This window comes from Tupaia chinensis, unplaced genomic scaffold (assembly GCF_000334495.1).
Source record: "Tupaia chinensis unplaced genomic scaffold, TupChi_1.0 Scaffold140534_1, whole genome shotgun sequence".
Taxonomy (NCBI): domain Eukaryota; kingdom Metazoa; phylum Chordata; class Mammalia; order Scandentia; family Tupaiidae; genus Tupaia; species Tupaia belangeri.
Genome location: NW_006200409.1, coordinates 385,099 through 397,966, shown reverse-complemented (window position 1 = coordinate 397,966; position 12,868 = coordinate 385,099). Strand labels below are relative to the sequence as shown.

At 35.4% G+C, this 12,868-nt stretch overlaps 1 protein-coding gene across 2 annotated transcripts in view; it reads right to left on the bottom strand.

Moving 5' to 3' along the window:
- The window catches only part of CCDC186 (coiled-coil domain containing 186), an 80,981-nt gene that overhangs the window by 28,523 nt on the left and 39,590 nt on the right, over window positions 1-12,868 (bottom strand). For both annotated transcript variants that reach the window (XM_027766075.1, XM_006162762.3), the window contains exons 4-6: window positions 8,838-8,966; window positions 3,431-3,643; window positions 1,852-1,971 (exon numbers count right to left, since the gene is read on the bottom strand). In XM_027766075.1, coding sequence (XP_027621876.1) covers window positions 1,852-1,971; window positions 3,431-3,643; window positions 8,838-8,966 — 462 coding nt within the window. The remainder of the gene's footprint in view (window positions 1-1,851; window positions 1,972-3,430; window positions 3,644-8,837; window positions 8,967-12,868) is intronic.

Sequence of the window (12,868 nt, the reverse complement as noted above, 5' to 3'; positions counted from 1 at the left end):
GGACTACCACATGGCTGACCACAGTTCGAGTCCTGTACCTAGAGGCTTGCTTTCTAAATCTCTCTCTGATCAAACTGGAAAATAATAATAATAATAATTAGTTAAATAAAATATATTTTTAAAAAATATAAAGGTTATTAAAATTTGTACTTAAGAATTATTTAATAAAGTGGAACAAGCAATGAAGTAATGGTTATGTTGTTGGGATCCCAGGTTGTCAACCACAGTTCGAGTCCTAGACCCAATGCCTTAAAACTCATGGAGCACGTGTGTGTGCTTGCCCAAAATCCCCAAAGAATGGAAAAGGGTCTAAGGTGCAGCCATCCCCCAGGTGGGTGATTTCTTACTTTCTGTCTCTCTGGCAAGTGCACACGCCCTGTAGGAAAAAATTCTCTCTTTCAAAAAAAAAAATTATTATTTAATAAGGTAGATCATGATTGTAGTTTTAAACAGAAACAGTAAGCTTCTTTTTGAAAACCTAGAAACCGGTATTTCCATAACTTTGCTCTTTGATTTATGTAACATTTCAGTTATTCTTTCTATCACATTCTATTATCTTCATCTTAAATTACTATATAATTTTTTCAATAAAATGATACTCACAAGGCATAATACTAGTGGAATTATGTTTATAAAGAAAAAATAAGGGACTAGAAGTTAGCATAATGGCTAAGTCGCTGGACTCCCATGTAGTCGACCGCGGTTCGGGTCCCGGCCCCGGGGTTAAACTCATGCGGGGCGCATGTGCGTGCGTGCCCAAGATCCCGAGAGGAGAGTGGAGAAGGGATTGTAGTGTGGCCATCCCCTCTGGGTGGTGATTTCTTGCTTTCTGTCTGTCTCTGTGGCAAACGCATATGCCCTATAGCAAAAACCTCTCAAAAAAAAATAAAATAAAATAAAAAAGAAAACCTACTATTAAAATATTTTATGTTTGTTATATTTAAGAATGTGTTTCTTGATTATAAGAATGTTAGTTAGCATCATAGATTTTTTTTTAATTTCCGATATACTTTTCATTCTGACAACTTATTCTCTTCCTCCCTCCCACATTTCTAACAATCTTTAAATTTTGCATGCCAAAACGAGTAAGAAAAATTTTGCATGCCAAAAAGAACTATGAATAAAATTTCTATTAAATTTAAAATGTAAATCATGTGGGGCCAGCAGGTAGCATGGTGGTTAAGGTGCTGGACTCCAACATGGTCAACTGTAATCCAAGCCTAGACCTGGAGGCTTGAAAATCACCCTGGACACTTGTGTATGCATGCCCAAAATGCTGAAAGGAAAATGGAGAAGAGATTAGGGAATAGCCGGCTATCCCTCCTGGAGAGTGATTTCTCACTTTCCCTCTTTTCGTCTCTCTTTAGCAATCACGTGAGCCCTACAGCAAAAACCTAACAAATATATGTATAGGGGCTAGCAGGTGGCATAGTGGTTAAAATGCTAGACTCCCACATGGCAGACCACAGTTGGGAGTCCCAGACCTGGTGGCTTGCTTCTTGTTCTCTCTTTCTGGTCAAATTGAAGAATAATAAATAAATAAGTAAAATGAAATAAATAATTATTGTGTGTGTATGTATGCATAAATAAATAAATAGTGGGTTGTCAGGAAAAGTCGTGACACATTTTTTTTATAGAAAAATATACACGACTTTCTCAACAACCTATTATCTGTGTGTGTGTGTGGTGTATATTATCATGCAAGGGAATTTCTTCCTCATAGTCACCAAATATCTAGGTCCAAGCTATCCTGCAGGAGTCACTGAAGTAAACGTTATGCCTCATTAACTATTACTGTTTCTGCTCCTAAAACCTAGTCTAATAAAAATTCTACTGCATTATAGTACTCACCTTGTGTGAATCCATTTCAGCTTTTAATTTGTTTTGTGCCCATTTTACTTTAATGATGTGAGAGTTGATATCTTCCTTTAATTTGTCAATTTCTCTGATGAGTCTAGTTGTTTCACCTTCCTAAAATAATAACAATAAAATAGGTCATATTTTTCATTTAAACAGTCAACTAATTTCTTTTGTACCTTTTTCACCCCCTTGAAAGTAATCAGGGTAGTAATATTATGTAATCAAGGGCCAGGCCGGCACACTATGGTCCACAGGCCATAAAAATTGACTGAAAAGGTCAGATGAGAAGAAGGCAGTATTATCTGAAATTCAAGTAACAAACATGAAGATGACTAAAATTTATATTTTAACCATTTGAATGTGCTGTGAACACAAGCATATCTTTAATTCTTTTTAACTGTTTGGCGTTAAGGAGAATTATGAACTACATTGGTTTTGGCAAAATTCCCAAGGACAATGGCAATATTCCTGAACTAAAAGTTAATAAGTAAAAAATAACATTAATCACCAAGAAATGATAATGTACTGGAAACATAACCATGTAACTTGGCTGCTAGTCAACAGCAACAGTGCTGAATAGCTAATTCAGTAATTAGATCCTTAGACAACATCTAAGAAACATGTTTTTCTGTAAGAAAAAAAAAATTTATTCTATGGTTAATAGGTGTTACATTAAGATCTACTCAATGACCAGTGATGTGATGGTTAAGGTGGCTGAATCCCACATAGCCAATTGCATGATTCAAGTCCTGGAACAGCAGCCTGAAAAATATACCAGGTGCCAGTGCATGAGTGCCCAAAAATCTCAAAAGGAGAAATGGAGAAGGGACTGCAGTGTGATCATCCTTCATAGGAGTACAGTCTCACTCTTCACTCCCTGTCTCTCTCCTGTGAGTGCACAAGTCCTCTAACAAATTCAAAAAAGAAAAAAAAACAATTCTGGTCAAATAATTCTTCTGACTCAAAAACTTTATGTTTGACATTATTACGTACATATATTACCAAAATATAATCTTCTCTTGAGGCATAAATGGATCTTTCAAAATATAAATTTTAAAAGAAAGTTTTAAGGAGAGTCCATGGCATGATGGTTTAGGTGGCTGAATCCCACCTGGCTGCCTCATGATTTGCATCCTGGATCCATTGACTTGAAAAACACACTGGGCACAGTTGGGTTAACAGTAGGAAGAGACGGAGAAAAAGGGATTGTGGCATGACCGTTCTCCATGGGGTGGGGGAGGGTGCCTTTTTCTCCCTCTCTCTGTCTGGTGAGCAGACACACTTTGTAAAAATTTTTTAAATAAATTTTAAAAAAGAAAGTTTTTAAAAAGATCTACCAAGAAAAAGTTAATAGACAATTATGTGCTCATACCTCATCTTTTCCGCAGCAAACCTTTCTAGCACGCATGTAAGGAGACACTGGAATATTAAAATGTTCATGTTCTTGGAAAGTAAAGTAATAATAACAACTTTATGTTTGAGTGTTTTAAACATGTTAAGCTACAATTACTTAAAGGAGGAAAAGCAAAGAGAATACATTTCAAATAAGGTACGATGGCACAAGTCATACCTTTGTTTCATACAGCTGGTGCAAGCGTCCTTTTTCCTGAGAAAGTTGCTTAATTTTGTTAGTGTTCTTCTCAAATTCCTTATTTGCATCTCTAAGTTTTCTCTCAAGTATCTCTTTTTCTTTTCGAAGGTCTAAAGATTCCTTCTCCCCTCTTACATACTTCATTACCATTGCTTCTTTTTCTTGACGTGCCTCTTCACATTTCTTGTTGGCCTTTTAAAAAAGTATTATCTGGCATTAATAAAAAAAAATTTTTCAAAGAAAATATATCGAATCAAACAATATCATCTTATAAAATTACCAATGCAGTTTCTGGCTTTTGTACATTTCTAAAACTTGTGTCATGGAATTTTAAAATGAAAGGAAAAACTCAACATTACAGAAAATGATACATCACTAGTATTTGCTTTTACCCTGCTTTATTCCTTCTACTTTGGCCAGTATTTTCCACTTACACTTGTAAATCTGCTTTCCCATCCCTTTCTGTCCCATTGTGCCTCAGAAGATGGTCATCACGGACCAAATCAACAAGTTCCCTTGCCCTCGGACTTCCAGTTGGATCAGCCAACAGGATGTACTGGGCCGAAGTTCAGGAAGGTAAGTAGGGTACGATCTGGCTCCAGAGTCACCACATGTTGACTGAAGGCCACTGCTTCTGCCAAGTGTCCTTTCTATACAACTATGCTTTCTAGATTACTCAGCCTACTCCCTCCATTGTTCTTGGAGGCTGAAGGGTGATAACGTCTCCTCTGACAGACCCAAGATCCTGCATATTCTCTTTCTGGAACCCTCTCTAAACCTTACTTACATCTTCATAAAGAGTCCTTTCATTAAACTCTCCTCAAACCACCAGTTTTGGTATGCCATCTGTTTTCTACCAGGACTCCGTATGGCAAGCATTTTCTAGAACGTATAATCTTTTTTGTTTCCTTCCCCACTGTAGCCATAGGCTGATTAATAATCATTCAATTTCCTATTTATGAAAATTTATAGTATGTATTTTAAAGGACTTTTATCTTAAGCACTTCAAACTTAAGAAACACCTAGCTGGATTAAGAGTGAAATCTATATATGCATTTAAAATTCTCTATTAGTATAAACTGATATACTCTATAATCTGAAATGTCACACACTAAATCTTCTACAGCTAGCCCTTCTTTTATATAAATATAGAGTTTACAAAAACCATAAAAGTACATACCCATTTTACAAAAGATGGAATCTTAAGCTTTTAAGATTTCACAAGTATTCAGTGGTAAATGCCAACTGATTAAAAAACTGAATTGAAGAAGGTGACTATAAGAATAAATACAATATAAAAAAAAATCTATGCTCTGATGAAAAGGGGCAAAAACATTTCATAAAGTTTTGGCTCTATTAATAAGAACATTTAGTCAACACTCAGAATGTACAGGAAGACATACATACACACATGCTTTTTCAAATTGCCCTATTGGGGTTTGCTGCCATTGAAATAGCCTACTAATTTTTAAGTAAAATTAAGAAAGGCATTGCATTATGAATACATAGACCCCTGAGGGTTTGAGGATTTCTTGTGGAAAAAGAGTAAGAAAGTTATGCTAGATTTAGAAACAATTATTTCTTTTTTTTTCTTTTTTGGAGAGGTTTTTTTGCTATAGGGTGTGTGCGCTCGCCAGAAAGACAGAGACAGAGAGGCAGAAAGCGAAAAATCACCCCCCAGGGCAGATGGCAATGCCGCAATCCTTTCTCCTCCATTCTCCTCTTGGGATCTTGGGCACGCACGCACACGTGCCTGGCGTGAGTTTAAGCTGCCGGATCCGGAACTTGAACGGTAGTCGACTACCTGGGAGTCCAGCAACATAGCCATTACGCTAACTGCTGGTCCCAAAAACAATTTTTTTTTTTTTTAGGTAACTGGATAATTGTATTTAGAGAAAGTCAATTTGATGGTTCAGTTCAATGTTCAATGTCAACTGCAAAAGAAACTGGTTTTAGGCCAGCAGGTGGTGTGGTGGTTAAGGCATTGTATCCCACATGGCTGACGCTGTGGTTCAAGTCCTGGACCCAGTGGTTTGAAAATAAATGAATAAAATAAAATAAAGACATTAATTACCAAAAAAAAAGAAGAATCTAGTTTCATGACAATTTAATGTTCAAACTCCTCAAATGAAACAGCATGATATATTGAAAGAGTATCAAGTCCTTTCCTAGAAATTGGTGTTGGTTATAGTGCGAAGCAAGTAGCTGAAAAACAGAGAGGTGAGAAGTGGAGATAAGATATGGAAAAGAAGAGGGCTTATCCTGCCATGCTAATGAGTTGAATTTTGTCCTATAAAACAAAGAAGGATACATCAGAAGTTTTTATTAAATGTGTGTTTTAGTGAGATAACTGGTGGCAGTATGGATACTTCACTAAAGTTGAGAGACTTGAGGCAAGAAATAAAAAACAGAAAAAAAATTTAATAGTTAAGGTGAAATACATTATGAAGTTCTTGACTACAGCAAAGAGTGCTACAGTCCTACTGCTCAGAATAATGTACGGATCAGTTCCAATTGCAAAGGAATAAACAAAGAGTTCATATTAAAAGTTCACGTTTCTAGCTTCTGCCCCAGCAAATGGCAGCAACTGCCTCAAAGAGTCACTGGGAATATTAAATGAGACAATATAATAATTGTTAAACTAACTACAGAAAGTCAGTCCACTTATAGAACAGATAAAGAGTAGCCAGCTAAGGACTTTGGATCTGACCAGTTTAAGATGTTTATCACTGACTTGGGTAAAGATAAAGCAAGCATGAATAATATAATCAAAAGGATTCAGCAAACCACTAAAATGAAAAGGTAAGTAGTCTGTCTCTCGAGGTATGGCAGATAAACTCTCCTCATTCAATACACCAAGTATTTTAGATAAAATACAACAAATACCTTTTAATATAAATTTGAGCTCACAAGAAAGCATGGGAAGTGCCCCAGAACTATATAATCCAAGATGAAGCAGAAAGCTAGAATAGCATACTAGGATTTAAGCCTTCACTGCCCTGTGGACATTTACCAATACCAGGCCACGGAGGCTACCAGTAGGGGACATGTGATAAAGCTTCTGATCATTTATAATATAACTCTACTCTCCTATAAGTTTGAGGTTTAAATTCATTTTTATTTTATCAAATGGATAAACCTGGAAAATTAAATTAGTAGTATTTGTGTGTATGAACACATGCACACCCACACTGGGAATATATTTCTAAATAAAACTTACCAGATATGAGGACTGTAGGGTGGAGACTAAACAGGTGGTCATTTTACTGTTTTCTCACCTTCACTAAAGGTTTGAAAACTCTTAAATTAAAAAGTTGGGCATAAAACTTAGGGGAAAACAGGAATGAAAAAGATCTAGCAATAATAAAATGAAACAGCAGATGGCATAATGGTTACGTTGCTGGACTCCCACGTAGTCAACTGCAGTTCAAGTCCCAGACCTTGGAGCTTAAAATTCATGTCCAAGATCCTGAGAGGAGAATGGAGGAGAAGGAACTGGTGCATGGCCATCTCCCTTGTTGGGTGATTTCTCACTTTCTGTCTCTCTGGGGAGCACAGACACTCTACAGGAAAAAATCACTTTAAAAAAAAAAAAAAGGAACAGTTCCCAAAATCTGCCTTAACCATACCCACCTTTTAAGGCTGCTGTGAAGATTAAATAAGTTAATACTTATAAAGTATTTGAACATAGCCTAGCGCATTGCTAAAACTTAATATATAAATTACTGTTGAATCATTGGAAAACTCATGATGCATTTTTGCATAGAAAAACACAGTAAAAATTCATCATTACTTTTCCAATAACCCAATATTATTAACATTATCTACACTTCTCATCATAAGGGAGGAAACACACAAATAGTGAATTGCCATTTGTAAAAAGAAGAAACAGGTGAGTGAGAAAGAAAAGAATGTATACATATGCACCTGTCAATGCAACAAACATTTTTGTTAACTGGTATAAGTTGTTACTTCAGGGAAGGGGAGAAAATGTTGGAAGATTTGTTTTTAAACTATTTGAATTGCAATCTTAAACATTCATCTACTATTTTATTTTAAATCCATAATAAGCTTCAGAGTTTTGTTTTGTTTTAAAGTTCACTAGGTGAGTCTAATGATTGGCTAAGTTTGGGTCCACTAAAACCACTTACTTCTGAAGGTCTTAGGCTTTAAATTTCCCTTCAATTAGTACTCAGGAATCTAGAATTTATAGTATGCATTTAACATATAATATTGCTCTCTTTTTAAAAAAGAATTATTTAGTTTGTTTATTTACTTATTTATTTACTGAAATTTGCTATAGGGCACACACGCTCACCAGAAAGAGACAGAAAGAAAGCAAGCTGCCAGGTCCAGGATTAAAACCATGGTTGGCCAAGTGAGACTCCAGTGCCCCAACCACCATACCACCTGCAGTTCCAAAATACAACATTTCTAATGCAAAGGGTTGACATGTTCTAAAGAGTCAGAGATAAAGGTTGATAATAATCTGTTTCCCAACATTCTTCTAGAATGCCACCTGTAATAGTAGAAAGACTGGAATTTACTTCACTCCTGGTGCAAGCATGGTAATTAAACCTACCTGATTCAATTCATTTCTAGGATTAATTGTTACTCAGGCACTGTGCTAGGATGTGTGAATACAAAAATGAAGATGACAAAGACCTCATCTTTATGTTTAGGCAAGTAAATACACAAAAGCATTGTTTACAATGACCTTTCCTGAGATTACAGATCCCACTCAAAATATTATCAAGATACATTAAATAGGGAATCCAAGCAGGTTACAAAAGATGTACAGTAAGATTCCAATCTAACAGTAGGAAGAAAAAGTATACAAATATGTACACGAAAGGACGTGACTTGTACATGTATATGTGGTAAGACACATAATCTAAATATCAATAATTAGCTGTACAACAAAAAATAGCAGGAGAAGTACAGAAGGGGGACTTTCATTTTGTTTTATTCCATACATTTTCTTAATTTTTTTTTTTAGAATTTTTAAATTTACCTTTATTTATTTATTTATTTATCTACCTACCTAAATTTGATCAGAGAGGGACAGCGTGAGAGAGAGAGAGATGAGAGAGAGAATAAGCCGCCAGATTTGGGACTTGAACTGTGGCTGGCCATGTGGGAGTCTAGCGCCCTTAACCACCATGCCACCTGCTGGCCTCAATTTATTAATTTTTAAAATAATTGGCATGTATTTATGTATTGCTTTAACATTTTTTGAAAAGCAAATTTTTATATAAATAAAATAACATTGCTAATATCCAAAACAGTCTAACACGGTTAATTTATTTAATAACATGAAAGAGTCACCAGAGTATCAAGTTGATAATAATAATAATAATAATAATGATAATGATATGAAAAATACCTGTTCCATTCGTTGGGCCATCTCTTTGTGTAATTGCTGAATTGCATTTTTCGCTGCAATGTCTTGAGCTAATAGTTTATCTTTGGATGCTTTAACTTCTTTATTAAGTTCCTCTATTCTTGATTCTAACTATAAAAAAAAAGTTTCCATATTATTTTTATAGCTACACCAGACAAAAAATATCTCAAACACATAGAAACAATGTAAATAAGCATAAAAATGCAATGAATATACCTTAACCATAGAAATTAAAACTAGTAGCAATGTTTCTATCTCTCATTGGAATTAAGTTACTATATATCTGAAGACATTTTCCTAAGTTAGAGTATAAAGAATTTCAAAATATTAATGAAAAATATGTATTATGAAAAAAACTACACACTATGCATAGATTTCATCAATTTTCTTCACCAAAATAAACCTGTACTTTAATTCCATTTTTCCATGCACTATTTTGTAAATGAGAGCACACACGTGTGTACATGAACATGTGCACAAGAGAGAGTATTGCACCCCTGGCAGAGTCTCATCATGGTGCCATATCCCTTCCCAGCATTCTAAGAAGGTCCTCAGGATCCTGGGTACACAAACATGTGTCCGCCTAACAAATTTTCAGCCAATTCAGGGATCTAAATCCATGGTTGGTCATATGGCTTCCAGCCTTGCTGGGTATTTGTACCACCTCACTCTGCCACAGCTGCTGGGCCTCTACGAATTTTCTTAAGTTCTCCTTGTACGGGTAAGCCCTAGACCATCCACTAAGGAATAACTTAAAAAAAAAAAAAAGAATAGTGAAAATATAGAGAAAGAAATGTAATTGTTATATTAAAAAATATTCACATAATGCAAAAGAACAATTCTAACACTTATAAAAAGAACACTTGTTAATTAATACTTATTAATTATAACACCTGTAAAAGTGTATTAAGGACCACGAGGTGGCATAGTGGTTAAGGCCAGGGATCCCACATGGCTGACTGCAGTTAAGACTCCCAGACCAGCAGTCCAAAAAACACTCCAGGCATGTGTGTGCACATGCCCCAAATTCCAAGAAGAGACTAGAGGAGAAGGGACTGCAGTGTGGCTATTCCCTGTGATTTATCACTTTTCCCCTACTTTCTCTCCAGCAAGCAGTTGCACCCTATGGCAAAAAAATCTAAAAAGTATTAAGTAATCACATTAAAAGTCAGAACTTGGGGACCAGCAATTGGCATATGGCCATGTCACTGTACTTGTGTGTAGTGGGCTGTGGTTTGAGTCTTGGACCCGGTGGCTTAAACTCACACCGGGCACATGTGCATGCATGCCCAAGACCCCGAGAGGAGAATGGAGGAGAAGGGATTGCAGTATGGCCATCCGTCCTGGGGTGTGATTTCTCATTTTCTGACTCTCTGCCTCTCTCTGTTTTTCTGGCAACCACATGTGCTCGATAGCAAAAAAAACAAAAAACAAAAAACAAACAAAACAAGCAAAACAAAACAAAACAAAAATACTCTCCAAAAAAAAAAGTCAGAACTTGATGGAATGGAATAAAAAAATAAAATCCAACTGGGGCCAGCAGGTGGTATGGTGGTTAAGGGCGCCAGACTTTCACATAGCCAACTGTGGTTCAAGTCCCAGACCTAGCAGCTTTCTTTCTTACTTTCCCTCTTTCTCACTCTCTGTCCCTCTCTGGTCAAATTAAAAATAAAGATAAATAATTTTTTAAAACATTTTAAAAATCCAACTATCTATGGTTTACAGGAAACATTTTAGACTCCAAGACATAAATAAATAAAATGGAACGATGGAAAAAGATAAATCATGCAAACAGCAATCCTAAGAAATTGAGAGTGGCTATCAGATAAAACAGACTAACAGTATCAGATAAAACAGACTAAAATAAAGTTATTAATAAAGGGCATTTCATAACCATAAGTTGATCAATAAGAAAGATGTATGTACCTAATAACAGCACCAAAATACCCCAAAATTGACAGAAATAAAATGGAAAAAGTGAATCTAAGGTTGGAGACTAATCTCCTACTTTTAATAATGGATAGAATTAGCAGATGATTAACAAAGAAATAAGAGACTTGAACAACAATAAACACCAACTGGATCTAACATCTATACACACATACATCTATACAATACTCAGCCTAAAAAAGAGGAGAATATAAATTCTCATCAAGTGCATATGAAATATTCTTTAGGATAAAACATGTGTTGGGTTATAAACAAACCTCAATAATTTAAAAGATTAAAATTTTACAAAGTATGTTCTCCAACGAAAATGGAACACAATCAGAACTCAATAAAAGAAAGAAGCTTGGGAAATTTACACATTTAGAAAATTAAACACATTCGGGGCCAGCAGGTGGTGTGGTGGTTAAGGTGCTAGACACTCCCACATCGCCAACCATGGTTCAAGTTCCGGACCTGGTGCCTTGCTCTCTCACTTTCCCTCTCTCTGTATGTCTGTCTTTCTCTGGTCAAATGAAAATAAATGAAGGAATAAATAAAAATAAATAATTCTTTTAAAAAAAAACGTAAATTAAACACATTCTTAAATGACCGATGGGAGAAATTACAAAGTACTAAGTGATAAATGAAAATGAAGACAAAAATCAAAATTTATGGGATATGTATCTAAAGCAACAGTTACACAGAAATTTATAACTTGAAGAACCTTTAAAAAGAAGAAAGCTCTTGAATCAGTAACCTAAACTTTCATCTTAAAATACTGGAAAAAAAGAGGCTGGCAGGAGGCCTAGTGGTTAAGGCATTGGACTCCCACATGGCTAACTGTGGTTTTGAATCCAAGACCTGGTGGCTTGATTTCTCACTTTCCCTTTCTCTCTCTGTCTCTCTCTAGTCAAAGTTAAAAAAATGATAAATAAAATTAAACAATTCTTTAAAAAATAAAAAGGTACTAAAAAAGAGCAAAGTAAACCTAAAGCCAACAAGGGGAAAATTATAAAGATAAGAATGGGGGGACCAGCAGTTAGCGTAATGGCTATGTCGCTGGACTCCCATGTAGTCGACTGCGGTTCGCGTCCCAGACCCGGTGGCTTGAAACTCACGCCAGGTGCGTGTGCGTGCTATGCCCAAGATCCTGAGAGGAGAACGGAGGAGAAGGGATTGTGGCCATCCCCCCTGGGGGGTGATTTCTCGCTTTCTGTCTCTCTGACAAGCACACGCGCCCTATAGCAAAAACCTCTCCAAAAAAAAAGAATGGAAATCGAAACAAAAATATTTAATTAAAAAATTGGCTCTTTGAAAAAAATCAATAGAGTTAACAAATCTTTAGCTAGACTGAAAAAGAGAAAGCTCAAATTACTAGAACTGAAATTTAAGAGGGATATTGCTACTGACTTTATAGAAATAGAAAGGATTATGAATGAATACTATGAACAATTTAACTTCTATTAAATGGAAAACTCCTAGAAGAACACAAACTACTAAAACAAGAGACTGAATTTGTAATCAAAAGAGAAAAACTACCTACAAAAAAAAATTTTAAGTCCAAGTGCTATACAGGTAAATTTAACTAAACACTTAAAACCAATTAAATTCAATTCTTCACAAACTCTTGCCACTCACCAACAGAAAAAGGAATGTTCCCAACTCATTCTATACATTCCTAGGTGCACACCCAAGAGAAATGAAAACACATGCCTACACAAAAACTAGTATGTGAATGTTCATAGAAGCATTATTCATAACAGTCAAACAGTGAAAACAACCTAAATGTACAATTAATTTAAGGGATAAACAAAATGTTGTATATCTATACAATGGAATAATAGTCATTAAAAAGAATGAAGTGATAATATACAAACACTTGAAAGAAACTTTGAATTCATTAGGCTAAGCAAAAGAAGCTATATGAAAATGCTACTTTTATTATTACGCTTATGTGAAATGTCCAGAATAGGTGAATAAATAGAGACAGAAAGTACTGAGTTGTCAGAAAAATCATGACACATTTTTGCATTGTTAAATATGTCACAACTTTCCTGACAACCTAATAGATTAGTTGCTCCTTA